The sequence below is a fragment of the Artemia sp. Qi Xiang Cuo genome, chromosome 15 (genome assembly GCF_049724085.1).
Source record: "Artemia sp. Qi Xiang Cuo chromosome 15, ASM4972408v1, whole genome shotgun sequence".
Taxonomy (NCBI): Eukaryota; Metazoa; Arthropoda; class Branchiopoda; order Anostraca; family Artemiidae; genus Artemia; species Artemia sp. Qi Xiang Cuo.
Window position 1 is genome coordinate 53307240 of NC_142808.1, and position 17323 is coordinate 53324562.

At 34.8% G+C, this 17323-nt stretch overlaps 1 protein-coding gene across 1 annotated transcript in view; it reads left to right on the forward strand.

Annotated features, from left to right (window-relative positions):
* Positions 1 to 17323, forward strand: part of ash1 (histone-lysine N-methyltransferase ash1) — a 175436-nt gene that overhangs the window by 130428 nt on the left and 27685 nt on the right. The window contains exons 9-12 of the mRNA XM_089101909.1: positions 4599 to 4785; positions 6057 to 6325; positions 12167 to 12382; positions 16844 to 16976. Coding sequence (XP_088958035.1) covers positions 4599 to 4785; positions 6057 to 6325; positions 12167 to 12382; positions 16844 to 16976 — 805 coding nt within the window. The remainder of the gene's footprint in view (positions 1 to 4598; positions 4786 to 6056; positions 6326 to 12166; positions 12383 to 16843; positions 16977 to 17323) is intronic.

The window sequence follows — 17323 nt, forward strand, 5'->3', positions numbered from 1 at the left end:
GTGAAAACCCTTGCCCTGAGGGTTGTGGGGGAGTGTCCTCCTCAAAAACATATTTTCTATCTGGAAATCAACTACGCTGAACAAAATGGTTATCTCAAAATTTTTATTGGATGTGTTTGGGGAAATGATGAGCGTGGGGGGGGGGGGGGCTAGTTGCCCTCCAATCACTTTTGACTATTAAAAAGGGCACTAGCCATTTGAATTTCTAATCGAATGAGTCTGTTTTGAAGTTTCTACGACAACGCCTTCTATAAAAACCTTATATGCCCCCAGGGCATAACTTGAAACTCTTGCCCTGAGGGTTTTGGGGGAGTGGCCTCCTCAAAAATATATTTTCTATCGGCAAATAAACTCCGCTGAAAAAAAGGGATTTAACAAATTTTGTATGGTTTGGTTGTGGGTAAAGGATGGGCGGGGGGGGGGGGGCTAGGGGCACTCCAATCACTTTCGACTATTAAAAAGGGCAATAGAACTCTCGATTTCCAATCGAATGAGCCCCCTTTGAAGTTTCTACGACGACCCCTTCCGTATGAAGTGCCTCTAGGAAAAAATTAATAATAAAAAATTGGAGCCGTATAGCCTTTACTATAGGCAACGGTACAGCGTTGCCTTTCAATGTCAGAAAACCAAAGGGGTGAATTTGTGCACCTTATGGCTCTTAGCGATGGCGTTATCAGGTCGAATCTGTAAAAAACGGTACGTAAATGTGATAAATGTAAACAAAACCAGAATATTTTCTTTGTTGCAAAATGTTTAGTGGTTGTAATTTAGTGGCATGTATTGCTGGTGTTACATAAACAAAGAATAGAAAATAGCATATAAAAGTCTGAAATACTTATAATGCTTGAATGAGAACTTCAATCAAGGATCAAAATGTATCCTTGAATGGTAAAGGGAGGAAGCATGCATTTGAATGAGGGTATATACTGACTGCCACGAGGACGTATCCCGACTTCTGCGAGGGCATGTCCTGACTGCCAAGAAGGCATATCCTAAACTGTCATGAGGGCATATCCTGATTGTCCCGAGGGAGTATCCTGACTGCCAAGAAGGTTTATCCTGAATTCCATGAGGGTGTATTATAACTGCCATAAGGGCGTATCCTGAATGTCATGAGGTCGTATTCTAACTGTCATGAGGATGTATCCTGAATGCCATGACAGTGTATTCTAACTGCCATGGAGGCGTATCCTGAATGCCATGACAGTGTATTCTAACTGCCATGAGGTCGTATTCTTACTGCCTTTTAGGCATATTCTTACAACCTTTAGGGCGTATTCTAACTGCCATGAGAGATTATCCTGAATGCCATGAAGGCGTATCCTGACGTGACTGTTTTATACCAAAGTTTAACACTGATACATTCAGGCTTCCCAATTCGAAATTCTTATTCTTTTATTTTTGCCTGCTCTTTTATTATTATTTTTCTTTTTCCATGTTAATCAATTTTTTTTTTTGCTTATCTTTTGTGTCTGCGTTGGTAATTAAAACTAAGTACTCAATCAAAACAGGTGGATTTGTATTTTAGTGAAGTGGGGTAAGCAGGAAAGAGTTCCGAGCCAAATGACTGGAATTCATGTTAATGATGATCTTCATTTTTGTCATAATAATTATAAATATTAATTATAATAAATAATTATAATTTATTAAAAATAATTATAGATATTAAATATAAAATTAATTGAAATAAATAATTATAATGAAATTAAATTTGAACGTCAGAATAATGTGAAACGGAAACTGTAGTCTGTAAATGCATCTCATAGAATCACATGCATCACAATGGCCTCGTCTAATAGTACTGAATGGTTGGGGGCTATAAAAAGTGCGGCTGCTTAAAGCTGAATCAGAGAATGTTGAACTGTTGTGCCATTCCGTAGTGTTTGACGAAATAATTCTAATTAATAATGACCAAATTGTCCGTGTCAGAATAACAGACATTGCCTATGAAGCAAGTGAGATTAAACAATTTTTGAATAATAATAGTCGTTCAATAGAGACTTGGGTGAGTACAGACTTCATCCTCTGTACAGAAATTAATCATAAAAATAATTTAATAAAGTATAAAATAAAATCCATACTCAATCGAAATGAGGCTGTATCCAAAGGACATCCAAGACTAGCTGCAAAATGATCAAAAGAGAATCGCTTCGATTTTTAATCAATTCGAATAGCATGAATGCAAATATTAGGGGTAACTCAGTTCCTGATAGAAAAAAAGATTACAAGACTTGAGAAAATGCCAATATTGCTAAATCCTAGATGGTGTTGAGGTGTTTTGCTGATACTAGCGCCATTTTCCACTCTTATAATTTACCCACACTCTTTGGCATGAATGCGTAACCTTGTTTGTCAGTCTTAGCTGAACCTTTGTGTTTTTTTTTCAATTATTTATCGTTCTTCTATATTTAATTTCTTTATCAGTTTAAGGGAGTAAGTCTTTACTCCATTAATTTTTATCAAATTAAGTTTTAGAATATATTTCGCTGACGACGGCTGTTAATTATTTAGCCGAAATATTCACTTAGGTTTTACTCACTCCCTTCACCAATTCCAAATTTATCTTTTTTTAATTTTTTTTTACCAAAAAAGCACTAGTTTACTTTGCGTACCAGCTTGTTTTCTTGTTCTTCTTCTTCATAAAAACGAAGTAGTCAATCAAAACAGGTGAACTGATAGTTGAACATACCGGTGAAGTGGTAGGCGAAAAAAGTTCCTTGACCGAATGACTGGAATATGTGGCAATGTAATATGTGGCAGTGCAATTATTCTATTAATAATTAAGTAAACTTAATGTATGTGGCAGTGCAATTATTCTATTAATAATTAAGTAAATTTAATGTATGTGGCAGTGCAATTATTCTATTAATAATTAAGTAAACTTAATGTATATATATTTGAACGTCAGAAAAATGAGGAACAAAAACATACTTCTGTATATTCTGTAAATGGATTGGCCTTAAATCCACTTCTGCTACGTAAAAAATCACAAAGATTCCAGTACTTTTGTTCGGAAGGAATTCTTAAGGATTCTGATTTGCAACCATGACTATGTAATATTGGTGAAAAAAATAGTGTTTATTTTAGCTTAGAGCAACTTCCTTGCGACAGGCGGGATTGAACCTGGGAACCTTTAATTAGGAGCTACGGCTTCATCCACTGCACCGTCACAAGGTATCAACTAAACTGATTTTTCTAAGCAGCTGTTCATATACTTTCGATTTGCAATGAGCCAGCGTTCAAACTTCTGTTTAGATCACTTTTTCAAACTCCTCATCCCCGCACTTGATCTCAAGTGGTAAGTTCGATTATTTATTTTCCACAATAATGATAATTATAATTAATATAATTCTAAATCACAATTTGTTGCAAAATATTTGTGTTTTTAAATTCCTTACTGTACCAATGTTTATCAATATCAGTGCTGTAATCAAGGGGGGATCCATTAGTTTCGAACTACCTCCCTTGAAAGACAGAAAGTGTTTAGTTTAACTTCAAAACCAACAAACCCTGCAACGATAGAACAGTTTGAATGGAAATTTGCTACTATGGATACTTTTTTCGTAACTTATTTCGAACAATGCTCAAGCTGTCGATACCTTTTTATTTCGTAAGAAGATGTTAATTCACGATTATACGATTGTAATTAAATGTTATCACGGTTATACGGTAACACGGTTATCTTATTGAATACGAGATAACCATGCAAAGATATCTTTAGTGCTCATACTGAAATTTTCCTGAGGCTCAAATTTCCCTTAAGATTGTTCAGATCTATGGAAGGATCTATTTCCTACTGGGTTTGAGATATGGAAGAAGCTTATGGAAGGATCTCAGATCTACTGGGCTTAAGATCTTCCTCCGTAATTTTTGTCCGTATCCTAAAAAAGTAACAAAATGTATATAAACAAATTTTCATTTTTTTTTGTCATTCTTCCCCCCCCCCCCTCGAAAAAATATCCCTCCCAAACAAAAATCTTGGAAGGAGTTCAATCTATGGAAGGAGGGGTAGAGGGTACACTTCTACGTATCCTCTGAGCTACGCATACAGTATAGCCACGAAAATACATAGAAACTTTTTATGTCATAATTCCCGCAACTTTTCATGACTGGGAAATACAGCGTGGGACATGAAAGAAAAAGAAATAAAACACCATAACAGAAAAAAAACGAAAAGAAAACACAAAAAACAACAACGCGGAAACAAGTTACACCCCCCCTCCCCCCAAGGAAAAGAAGCTCTATCGATGGGATAATGCCAGAATTTCTTCCTATTCCAATTCCAATCAAGATTCCACCTTGATGACTCGATTCTGATGCTATTCCCGATTCAAAAAACACTATGTTTCTTAAGATAAAAAAAAAGATATTCTGGTAACCGTTAACATTAATCGTTAACGTTTTTCTGGTAATCTGGTTAACGTTACCTATTGAAAGACACCAAATACTCTGTTTTGTTTTTATGAATTTTAAAACAGGACGTTGCCATGTGACTAGACAAATTGCCCTAATTGAAGATACTCACTTTATATTCTTTATATTCTATTGCCTTTTCACCTGTGCTTACCACTCCCTTATTTTACTTCTTCATATTTCAGGGTTTTGGTATAAAAACTAAGCAATCAATCAAAACAGGTGAATTTATAGTCGAATATACCGGTGAAGTGGTGAGCGAAAAAGAGTTCCGTGACCGAATGACAGGAATATATGTCAACGATGTACACCATTATTGTCTCAATTTGGACGGGGGTCTGGTCATCGATGGTCATCGAATGGGTAGTGAAGGTAAGTCATTTTTTTAAAACTAGTGGAGATTAACAGAGAAGGGCATATTTTAGTTTGGATAAGTAATTCATTAGTTAATTAATAAGTAATTAATTACTACTAGTATTGACGGCAAAATAAATTTGTGAAAAGTTTAAAAAAGATTTATTTCAGAATTTACAAAAAAAACTTGAATGGAAATTTGCTAATCTTTTCATTTACTTAGTTCTTTTTCTCTTACTGCTTTAATCGTGTTTTTCATCCCTATGAAAAATGAGTGATGTGTCGGTTGTGCCCTTCCTCTTTTCGATTGACGGTAGCTTTTGTTACTCAGTTACTACGTTTTTCAGTTACGACGTTATTCAGTTACTACGTTGCTTTTGGAAGTGGCTACTGTAGAAGATTTAAGTTTTTACTTTTTGTAGTTTTAATGGGTCAAGTAGTTGCCTGTGAGGGCTAAGCTGGAAACAGGCCAAAAACTAGGATGTTTGACCCCCCCCCCCTAAAAAAATTGTTTGTTCGACTCGTAAAAACCGTAACAAAAATGCATATAAGCAATTTGTTGATGCCTTTTTAAGTTTTTGTAACCCCCCCGCCCCAGAATAAAAGGTCCTGGATATGACCCCGATTTTACTATGTGAAAAAGCGAGGTTAAAAAAGGTTCCCAATATCTGTCAGGGGGTGAACATTTGTGTCAAAATTTTAGTTTCGTCTTAAGAAAATGTTTGTAAGCGCTTTTCTGATCAAATTTACAAAAGCGCTTCGTCAAGACATACCTAACTCAACTTGGGAAGTTAACACCCCCAGAGAAATATATCAGGTTTAAATTTCATTAATTCAACAGAAGCCCGTAACTAAAGGATAATGTATATTGAGTAATGCAATTTGAGAAACTTCTTTATTGATTCACAAAACGTTCTAAAAATGAAAATCAAAAAGCCTCTATTCGTATTGACCAATTGTGGATGAGAGGTAGCCACCCTCCAAATCGAATGTATTACGATTTTACCCCTTACCCTGTCACAGTTAAATTAATAGCAAAACGAAAATAAATCTGCCTGGACTCAGGGAATGACTCATCGCCAAGGTGCAGATTTTGACTTCTAAGTAGTAGTAGAACATATATATATATATATATATATATATATATATATATATATATATATATATATATATATATATATATATATATATATATATATATATATATATATTTCAAGTTACCCATGTAGCATGAGTCTACTTCGCAAAAGGACCCTCCAGGCCATGTTTATATCATTTATTTTTTGTAGCAAGATTTATCAACCATTCATGTTGGCCAAACTGTGAAATACAAAAATGGAATGTGAGTGGACTCTCTAGAATGTGTGTATTTGCACTGAGAGACATTGAGCCTGGTGAAGAGCTGACCTACGACTACAATTTTTTTCTGTTTAATCCAGATGAGGGTCAGACGTGTCGGTGTGAGGCGATAGAATGCCGTGGTGTGATTGGAGGAAAGTCTCAACGAATGACCAATGGGATTTCACTTGGACCTGTGATTAATACGCGATCTGGCAAGGTATATTTTGTCGAATCCCAAAACAGAAGCGTGTATCTCAGACGCATCTTTTGTAAAAGCTAGAAAGCGGGAATATAATGTACTTAATTCTTTGGAAATAAGTCAATGAAAATGTCTTTTTTTATATATATTTTTTCCACTGGCTGCACTTTCAGAGGCATAATTACTTGACATTTAGCAAAATAATGTACACATAGTAAAACAATGAAACACTTATTTCTAAGGCATAATACAGCCTTTTCCTACCGTGTATTATAATTCTAACTATATTATAATTCTTCGTCTATATATTATAATTTATATGATTATAAAAATTAATCATATAGATATAAATAATATAACTAGATTATAATTCTATATCTATAGTTCTTCAAACTATTTATATATATCACTATAGTTCTTCGATTTTCTTTTATATAGACGCTGTTTGTCAATTCACGGGAGTAATATCTTGTTATTTCTAAATTTCCTGATATTGAAAATAAAGCGGAAGCAATTTAAAGACCTTGTTTGATTTAATTTTTTCTGCCAAAGAATAACCAAATTATTTTAAAGTGATAATACATCAAACCCATCTGCACATCACATACATCTAGTAATACACAGGGTTGCCATCTGTAGTGCAAAAATGCTATTTTAACACTATTTTATCATGTGTAGCACTGTAGCATTTACTATATTGAAATTTTTGTTTAGGACGAAATAATGAAGATTCTGAAAAATGGCAGAGGAATTAACAAAAACTCGGAACGCCATCTTACCGTTTTTGTTTCGAGAAATTTGCACAGAGTTGATATAACCAGGATCGCCTTTTAGCTGTGTTCTTTTCGAAAGATTGGTGCTAAGTTTTAAATAAACCGACATAAAAAGATGAAAAAATTGACTTAAACTAATTCATGTACTCTTAAACGGACCATACGTGCAAAAAAAAAAAACTGTCTGTAGCACCGAAAATTGTTGTGTAGCACGCAAATCTGAGCAATTTTAGCACTTCGGGAACTAACCATGGTAGCAACCCTGGTAATACATAGCAAAAGAATGACCAAATTGTTTGAAAAGTATAACACATCAATTACACATATACAATCTATATATCAAATCGTATATATTGAGATTTCTGTGGTAGGGGTCCAAAGGCCGACATATCATCTCTCTGCAATTTTGCGGCTGCTGTAATTGTGTAGGCGCTATTTTACTGTTGGTTTCTTTAGATTTAGCATTTACAGTGCAACACTTGTACAGATTCTATCTTTTTATGCAACCCACGTATGTGGACATAAAAAAATGAAGGATTTTAGTAGCACAAATAAATAGAAATAGGTGCAATGTATATACTTTTGTACAATATAGATAATATGAAATTTAATATATAAATAATATTAATATAAATAGTATAAAATATAATTATTAGTTAATAAAACAATTTAACAATAAATGATAATTAATATGAATAATATAAAAGAATATAAAATTTGGCGTGGGAGCACCAAAAAATCCTTGCCTTCAGGAAATCAATTCGTGTTCTAGAAAAAAAGGGGTGTCAGATCTCAATCAAATTTTGTGGAATGTAAGAGTGTGTGTCCTATTTGTGTGCCTTGAGGTGTTACATTCCACAAAATTTGGACATAAGCCATCGTTTGTGGAAGCGCCCACACATGTCATTAGGACGCTACTACCTACTTTACGGGAGGTAAGAATAAGTGTCACAGTTAGGTCCTTTGGAGTGTGCAGACAAAGTTGACCCTCTGTGCGAGGACTAACGAGGAAAGGAGTAAAAAGTTAACAATGAGGAGGAATTAGCGTAATGGAGGTTAACAATGGGGTTAAAATGAAGGTTAACAATGGGGAGGAAAAGTTAAGACTGGGGAGGGATTCTTCCCCATTAAAAATGGGGAGAAACAAAATCTGATGATTTTTTGGAGCAAAGAATAAGAAGGAAGGGACAGGAAGTTAATGCTAGTGAGGAGAGAATGTAGTTTCATCCTTTGTGGGAGGACTAAGGAGGGAAGGAGTGAGAGGTTATTGACAGTGAGGAAATCATGTTGTCTAATCATTTCTTGGAATAAAGAATAGGTGGGAAGGGGTAGAAAGGTAATAGTAATGAGGTAGAACGCAGTCTAATGACTGTGTGGAGTAAGGAGGAATGGAGGAATGGTGTTAATAATAACGAGGAGGAATGTAATCTAGTTGTTTTTTAGGGCAAGGAATAACAAGGGAAGAAATAGAAAGCTAATGCCAATGAGGAAAGAATGTAGTCTAATGATTGGGGATAGGAGCGAAGTGGGGGGTTAATAATCAAATAGTTCGTGGTAACGAACTGTTTTAATTATTCAATTTTTTTTTCAGATTTTTCAAATTTTTTTTTAATTATTCATGTACGGTGAGCCAAAATCAAAACCTCCATTAATTCAAAAACGTTCAAAAATTAAATAAAACAAAAACAAGTTTTTTTTTAACGGCAAGTAAGGAGTGACATTAAAACTTAAAACGAACAGAAATTAGTCCGTATATGAAAGGGGCTCTCCCCTCCTCAACGCCTCGCTCTTTACGCTAAAGTTTGACTCTTTCTTACAACTCTATTTCTTTTTAAACAATAAAAAACTAGCGTAAAGAGCTTGAGGAGGGGACAGCCTCTTTCATATACAGAATAATTTCTGTTCGTTTTAAGTTTTAATGTCGCTCCTTACTTGCAGTTAAAAAAAAACTTGTTCTTTTTATTTAATGGTTTAGAAAGAATCTAATCTAGTGGCTTTGCATAGCAAGGAATAAGCAAAACTAGTAGGAGTGTTTGTTAGTTTAAGAAGAAGTTGTCGCAACATGGCTGAAGACAAATCTCATTTAGTAACAATGTAGAATAGGAAAAATAAGCTTTCCTTAATATGGTACAGTAAAGGGCTTCATTTTAATGTTATCACCTCTTCCAGTTTCTATCTTTTCTTTGAGTTTCATGAAATTTTTCCATTTTTATTTTGTTTCTTCTATATTTCGTTCTATTTAATCATTCATTATTCTTTCTTTCATTCTTCATTCTATATCAATAAAGATTCTATATCTTTGTTCTGTTTCTTTATTTTTTCCTTTCTTTTTTATTTCTTCCTTTTTTGATCAGACCTTGGTTTATGGCCATCTATTTTATCATTCCTGATTCTTTCTTTCATTCTTCATTCTATATCAATAAAGATTCTTTACCTATATCAGTGATAGAGAATGATTCTATATCATTCCATGTTTTATGGCCATATACCAGATCAGACCATCTTTTATGGCCATAGAAATTCCACAATGGCTCTAAACATATAAAAAACAACGTGGCTTACTTGAAGAAAATTCTTATTTTACAGCATGATTGCATGCGCTTTATATACAAAATAAGTAAAAATATATAAATAAAACTTTAAATAAATATAAAAGTACTGTGGAGGACAACTTTTGCTTTCTTACTCGTAAAAAAGCTTCACTAATTTTTAAAGAAAATAAAATGGACAGTAAAAAAAAAAAAAAAAAAAAAAAAAAAAAAAAAAAAAAAAAAAAAGTTGCACCAGTGACCCATGTCATAATGATTTTAACCCTACTCCAGCATACTAAGGGTGAATTTTTTCTCTAGAATATTTTTAAGCTTTTTATATGGGGCTAGACCTCCCAAGGAGCTTTTAACGGGCACCAATTGAGCGAGGGCAATAACATCTTTCCTTTAGACTAAAAAAACTTTTAGTTTTTTTTCAATTTTTAAAAGTCGAAAAAAATGCTCCTTCTAGATTTTGGAAAATACACTTTATGCACTCTCGTAGTTCACGAGAATATATAAAAATATAAAATAAATAAAAAATATATAATTTATAAAATTAAAGAATATAAATTCACGAGAATATATAAAAAAAGAGGAAAAAAAGGGCGCTGAAATATGAGCTCAATAGGTTAAATGAGTAACGATTAAAACCATTATTATCGGACGTTATTATCGGATATGACCGTTCGTTTGGTCTTTTTAGGCCTTTGATAGGAGTGACTTTTTGAACTCTAAAATACACTATTTTTAGTACTTGAGAGGCACTAAACTTGTCAACCTATGTCAGGTATTAAATTTAACAGAGAAAAAAAAAATCCGGAGTAAAAAAAAGAAATTCCTCGGGCACAAAATTCTACGTATTTGCCTAACTCAGGGGCGAGAATATATAAAAATATTAAATAAATATAAATATAAAATAAAGTAAAAAATATAAAATATATAAAAATAAAGAATATAAATTCACGAGAATATATAAACAAGAGGAATAAAAAAGGGCGTCAAAATATGAGCTTAAGAAGTTAAATGAGTAACGATAAAACCATTAGTATCGGCATGACAATCAAATTTGACGAGGAAAAAAAGTTCCGAAAAGAAATTATTTCCCCCCGGAAAAAAATCCTACGTGTTTTGCTATGTATTTGGAATGGTCCGGGCTCAAAATGTCCATTAAGTTCATTTTAGCCTCCTTTTTTTGCTTGTGATATTTTTTTTTATAGAGCTTTGCACTTTGGCTAGTAAGTTTGTTTAGTTTGTTAGCGTTTTTATGAACTAAATAGCAACAATAAAACTTTTAGCAGCCCGATCCGCTTTTGCAGTTTTGATTGAATTATGTCCCAACAGTTTGTTTTTGAGGTCCCTCTGTTTTCCTAAAGAAAGTGGATCTTTTCTGTGATCTTAATTATGTCTAAAGCTGCATCGCCAATAAATCCTCGAATTATCGTGCTTTACTTTAGGTAGGTTTCTGAAAAACCCTACCTAAAAAAAATTGGTGTAAAAAAAATTTGACAAGAAAAAAAATACTTACACTTTATGTATTTAATATGTAGTGTCAAAGGTTTCAAATAATTTTGACAAAAAAATTGTAGAATTTTGACCAAAATTTTTTTTACAAAAATGGTAGGTGTCAAAGAAGTTTGACAAGAAAAAAAATACGTATATTTTATGTATTTAATATGTAAGTATGTATCATTACAAAACATATACATTTTTATTAGGAACTAAACAATGTTTTTTATTACTCACTACAAATATGACGTAGATACTTACGGAGACCACATATTGTTAATTATTGTTGTTTAATTCGCATATTTTTTAATTCTCTAATTTTTTTCAAAGCAAAGGCGGAAGCTAACCTCCTTGACCTTCTTGGATTTGGTTCATTAGCGAAATATCTGGTATTTTTGTGAATTTCTATTTGTCATCATCACTGTCTATTAAAAGGATTTTATCCCTATTTGAACTTTTATTTATATCCACTACAGTAAGTAGGGAAGTACCCACTAGGCATGAAAGAGTTACAGTGTGGAACATAGATAAAAAGGGAGAGAAAGAAAAAGAAAAAAACAGAACAAAACAAAATATACTGGCTTAGATAAAAAAAAATACATTGTTTGGCGTTTTTTACTTAATTTTTACCCCTTTGGCATCTTTGTAGTATTTTTTCTTGATCTGTTTTAGTCCTTTTCTTTATAGTGCTGTCCTATTAAGATTAAAAGGCAGTTTCTTCTTTTTCTATATTATATGATATGATAATCATAATCGTATGATCGATTCATTTTTTTTACATTTGTATTGTTTATATTCGATAAACTTATTGATTGACTGTATTTTCAAAATAAAGCTGAGGGGGGATCATCCCAGATTTTGTACATAAGACGAATTGTTAAGCAAGGCCGAAAATCGATTTTAAGATATATCAACCTCTGTAAAAAATATTTTAATCCCCCCCCCCCTACTGTCGGGAGGTCGACCTGTACGTGCACCTATGTTTAAGACTGTCGGTTGCTGTGTATAGAAATCATGGAAAACAATTTAAAATAACTTCTTTTTTATAGGCTATAAAGACAAAAGGAGAGCTGAAGGCCATGCCTAAATCTCCTCCCAAGCAGCTATTGAAGCGACAGCGGAATCGCATCAGTGAGGAAGACAAGTCACTTCAAGACGTACGGCGGCTCCAAAACCAGTATCTGAAGCCTTTCCCTGTACTCTGCCAAAATGATATTCCATGTATTAAAGAGAAGAGATGTTTCCTCATCAGAAATTACGAAAAGGTAGGCTTTTTCAAATGATCTTTTATTGTAATCAATCAACAGAAATTCAGGAAATAGAGGATCATCCTGCCATTTCAGGCAGGCAGCGGAGTCACCCAAATATGACATCATACCCAGATAAGCAACTTTTGAAAACATTCTTGTTTGTCAGATCATCATATTAAAGATATCTCGTGTATTAAAGAGAAAGATACAAAGAGTGTATTAAAGAGAAAAGATGTTTCCTCTTTAGAAATTATGAAAAGCTATCTTTTGCTCAAGACGTTCTTCTATTAAAATTTGTAATCGTTGTTGTAATCTTTTCAATAGTAGACCTCAGTTTTCTTTGACGATTAGTGATGATGATGATATTTTCTTTGATGTGGTCAAGATGTTTCTTTGATTTTTTTTTTTGATGATGTCAGCATAAGTTTCCTCACTGGAATCGCTTTGATCTCAAGTACATTTGTAATCCCCGAAATGTTTCTCAGGGTTACCATGTGTTGACAGGGCTTATTTAATAACACTGAACACAGTAAAGAGAAATTTACCCGGAATTGAGCATGAAGTCATGCCGTGGTTGCTGCTGTGCTTGTGCTTGTATTTGTTTATGTGTTCTATCGTTTATGTTTATGTTTATGTTCCTGTGTTTTTGTGTTCCTGTGTTTGCTACTATGTTCTGTTCTGTGTTTATCCCTGCCTTTTTTGTTGTATTCTTTTGCTCTGTCGTCCTTGTGTTCCTTGGTGTCCCTTGTTGTGGTCCTTGATGTCCCTTGTTACTTAATGCTCCCCAATCCTTTTGTTCCTGATGTGTTAGCAAGCGGTTCACGAATATGATACTTGCGTATCTTTGTGTATCTTTGTGTTTGAAAAATTAAAAAACGCCTTTTGAAACTATCAAGTGAAGCAGTGGCGTAATTTCCTGGGGGGGGATGCCAATTTTCTCAAATCAAGTGAAAACTGAAAAATGAGCCATATAGTACCATAACGGTAAAGATATATAAAGATATACTGAATAAAATTGGCCCGTTTCTGTGGATGCTTGAATTATCTTAGTTCTGACAAGATTTTTGAAGGAACTAAATTTCAGCTGAGGGGAATTTGGCTCGGGGGGGGAGGTCTGGGAGGAGTGGTTGCCCCACCCCCTGTCCCATAGGAAATTACGCCCCCCGGAAGTGAAGGAGAATTTTTATTTTAGCTGATTCATGAATGATAATTAATTTTTCGATCCATTTTAAGGTTAAAAGTTTCTACTATACAAAAAGAAAATAATAACCTGCGTGGGTCACATCCCGTTATATCATATCGACAAACAGCAGAACTGTGTCAAATGTATTGAAGTGTGCCAAGCGTGGCGGAACTACGAAACCTGCCACACCAGGTGGCAGGTTTTTTTTTTACAAGGAACTACTAATGTAGCTGCTATGGTACTCTCCTCTAAAGAAGGAGGATTAAGAAGGAGGGATTAAAGAAGGAGGATTCAAGTTGCTCTCTAGTAACGAATTGAAAGGGGATTTCTCTGTCTTGGATTTTCGGTTTACTTTTTGTTTGAATAAAATATTTTACTGAAACTGCTCTTTAAGGTAACCAAGGTGATTCCAATGGTGCGCCATTGGAATCACTTTGCACCATTGGATGATGTCGGGTCGCAACTAGTTTAGTTGCGATCCGACACCATTCTTAAGGGTCGAGGCTGTTTTTTGTCTAACTATGGGCCTTGTCGTCTTTTATTGGGTTGCAGCTACTGCTGCAACCAGGATGTCTAAAAAGTTAATATCTTATCTATCTACCTCCTATCTGGAAACAACTTTTTAAAAACTAAATTAAATCTGTTTCTGTATGGAATTAAAAATAATATATAATCATATTATTTAAAGGAATATATAATTATATTATTTAAAATAATATGTTGTAAAAATGATAATATAATATCTTATTCCGATCTGGCATCTACTTTTAAAAACCAAATTAAATCTGTTTGCATTAAACCTAGGTTAGGCCTAGGTTTGTTGGTCCTCCATAGTTCTTTAAGGATACATGGAACTGTTCCGCAGTGATTTCGGTCGGGGCACTGTTTGTATAGTACGGAGGGGAGACCACCTTGCTAGTTCTTCAGATCCTTAATGGCTTTGAGTATTTCCGCTCTTGTTGGGGCGGCCAGCTCGACATTGTACGGTTTTTTTTTAAGACTAAAGGGGAAAATAACAGGAGTTGATGACGGGGATGAGTTAAGTAGGATTAAGAGTAATCCTTCCATTCAATCAAACGCTCATTCTGATAGCTAATGACTTTTCCTTATCTGTCTTTGACAACTTCCGACAGAGCAGCTTTCTTACCATTTGATTCCCTGAGAATCTGGTAGTGTTTACGGGTGTCCTGAGTGCGTGTTGTTTTTTTCTCTAAAGACAAAGCAGTCCCTTCACACATTTTGTGACGGTCTAGACGAGCATAGCGCTTGACCTGTCTGCGCAACTCTTTCGTGATATGTTTAGGGCTGCTCATCTTTTTCCTTGGCTCTCCGGCTATTGACAGAGCTCTGTGGTAATCTAATTCTGTAGTTTCACTTTCGTTCAGCCTAGGATCTCTTCGGCAGTCTCTCTCGTTAGTGTTTCGAAGATCTCCCATCTTTGCTCAGGGTCACAGTTTTCCTCCTCATTCATGTTTCGGGAGTCGAAACGGTTTGTTAGCTCCATGTTTAGAGTTTGTCGAACTTCTTTATCTTGCAATTTACCAATTTCGATTTGGGCTTTTGGTGTATTCTTTCTCTGAGCTGCAAGACGCAGCATGATTTTTGCAAGGACTAGCTTGTGATCGGATCCTGATTCTGATCCTGTGTCTTAACCGTTATAAGAGTGCGAGTCTATTACCGCACCTCTCCAGCGTTGGCGGACGAGAATGAAGTTAATTTGGGCCTCAGTAACACACGTCATTGGAGTGCCACGTCAATAGATGACATGGCTTTTGCTGAGATATGGTGTTGGTGACACAAAGATGATTCATCTTGGTATAGTTTACCAGTCTTTGTCCATTCAGTTCTGTGTCCTAGTCTGAAATTTACCGGGACTTGAGCGGTCTTCTGATCAGACGGACCAACTCTTACGTTAAACTCCCCAACAGCTATCAGGTAGTCTTGTGCAGCAACTTAAGAAGATACTTGTTGCAAATCTGCATAGAATTAATCCTTAGCGGCAACAGTGGCATCATGAGCAGGGGTTTATGAGTATAAAATAAGACTTGGTCTTAGGTCCATCGATGTTTCTTGAGAGTTGACCGATAGGTCCCCAGTCTTGCGGGTACGCTGACAGGTTTGAGGCAGCCCTTTGCAGAAGCTGTTGTCCATAGATCTGGATCTTACGCTCTCCCGCAGTTGTCCTCCTACAGAAGATCATCCCACGATGATGTTCTGCGTCACCATACATTTTAACTCATTGCTGGGTTAAGGTTTGTACTCACAGGACGTGTCCACACGCCGGTGGGTCCTGCTGAATATACATTTGATGGGCCTTCTTCCTTCTATGTCTATATTTACGGCCCCTTGGTGAGGATACCCTAGTGTCTGTTATGGACCTCCAGGGACCAGGGACCCCCTTGGTCCGCGCCCCCTACGGAAATACCCTACATATCTGTAAGGCGTTCCTTTATCTGCCGCCCGGGGACGTGCTGAGTGGCCTGGAGGGTCCTTTTGCGAAGTAGACTCATGCTACATGGGTAACTTGAAATATATATATATATATATATATATATATATATATATATATATATATATATATATATATATATATATAATGCCTGTTATTTCAAGCAAATTAATGGTCCTATGTCAATTCTAAATTCTTGGACAACCTTCTTAAGACCATGGGCGGGCGTGCCTTGTTTGTCTCTCATTCCAGGCAATCTAACGGTCCTATGTTAATTTTAATTCTTGATCATCATGCCTGAGACTCTAGGCAGGGTGTGCCTTTCCAAAAACTAACAAACAAGTATGTGTCCAATAAAAGAGTCATACTTACTCCCGCCATTTACCCGTGCCGCAGCCATTTAAACATTTGCCTCTCAATTGCTTGGACTATCTGTTTTGGCTTTTCTCTTTCTATCTACAGTTAGTCATGTCTTGATGTAACCTACTGTAAAATACTTGATAATTTCAATTCAATATATATATATATATATATATATATATATATATATATATATATATATATATATATATATATATATATATATATATATATATATATATATATATAAATTTAGACTATTTAATTATTGCTCGTTTAAAGATTTATGATTTTGCTGTTTATTTTGATAAAATTTGACTTTTTTAGCGAACAACCTGTCAGTGACCCATCCTCTCAATTTCTGTCTTTTCGACCTTATTCAAGGAAGGATAACCATCCCATTTTCAAAAGACCCATCCTGTCGATGTCTGTATTTTTAATTGTATAGGGAAAAATTACTATTCTAAATTTGGTGCCATTATAGGTTCGTAAGAAGCAACTAAGGCTCATTCAGAGAGCCGATGCAGCTGCCTCCAAAGCTGAGCTTGAATCTCCATACTCAACTAGAAGAAGAAGACGAAGCAGTAGGCGGAACAGCCTAAGCAAAAACCTAACCTGTAAGTTCTGCTTATTTTATTTGTCAATATTTCTAGGGCCAAGATTTTACTTATAAAACATAGAGCTATTTTATTATCATCTAAAGCTTAGATAAAATATATAAGCAAAAAAATAGAGAGGGAAAAACTGCGTTAATGAGGAAAAGAGGGGGGGGGGAGAAAGGAACAAAAATTAAAAAAAAAGAGGGAAGAAAGAGAAAAGGGAAAAAAACGCTTTGCTTTTATAAGAAATTGAGAGACACTGTGTCTTAATGAGGAAATAAGAAGGTACTGAAGAAAAAATAAGGTAGAGAGAAAAAGAGAGACACTGTGTCTTAATGAGGAAAAAAAAGAAGGGACTGAAGAAA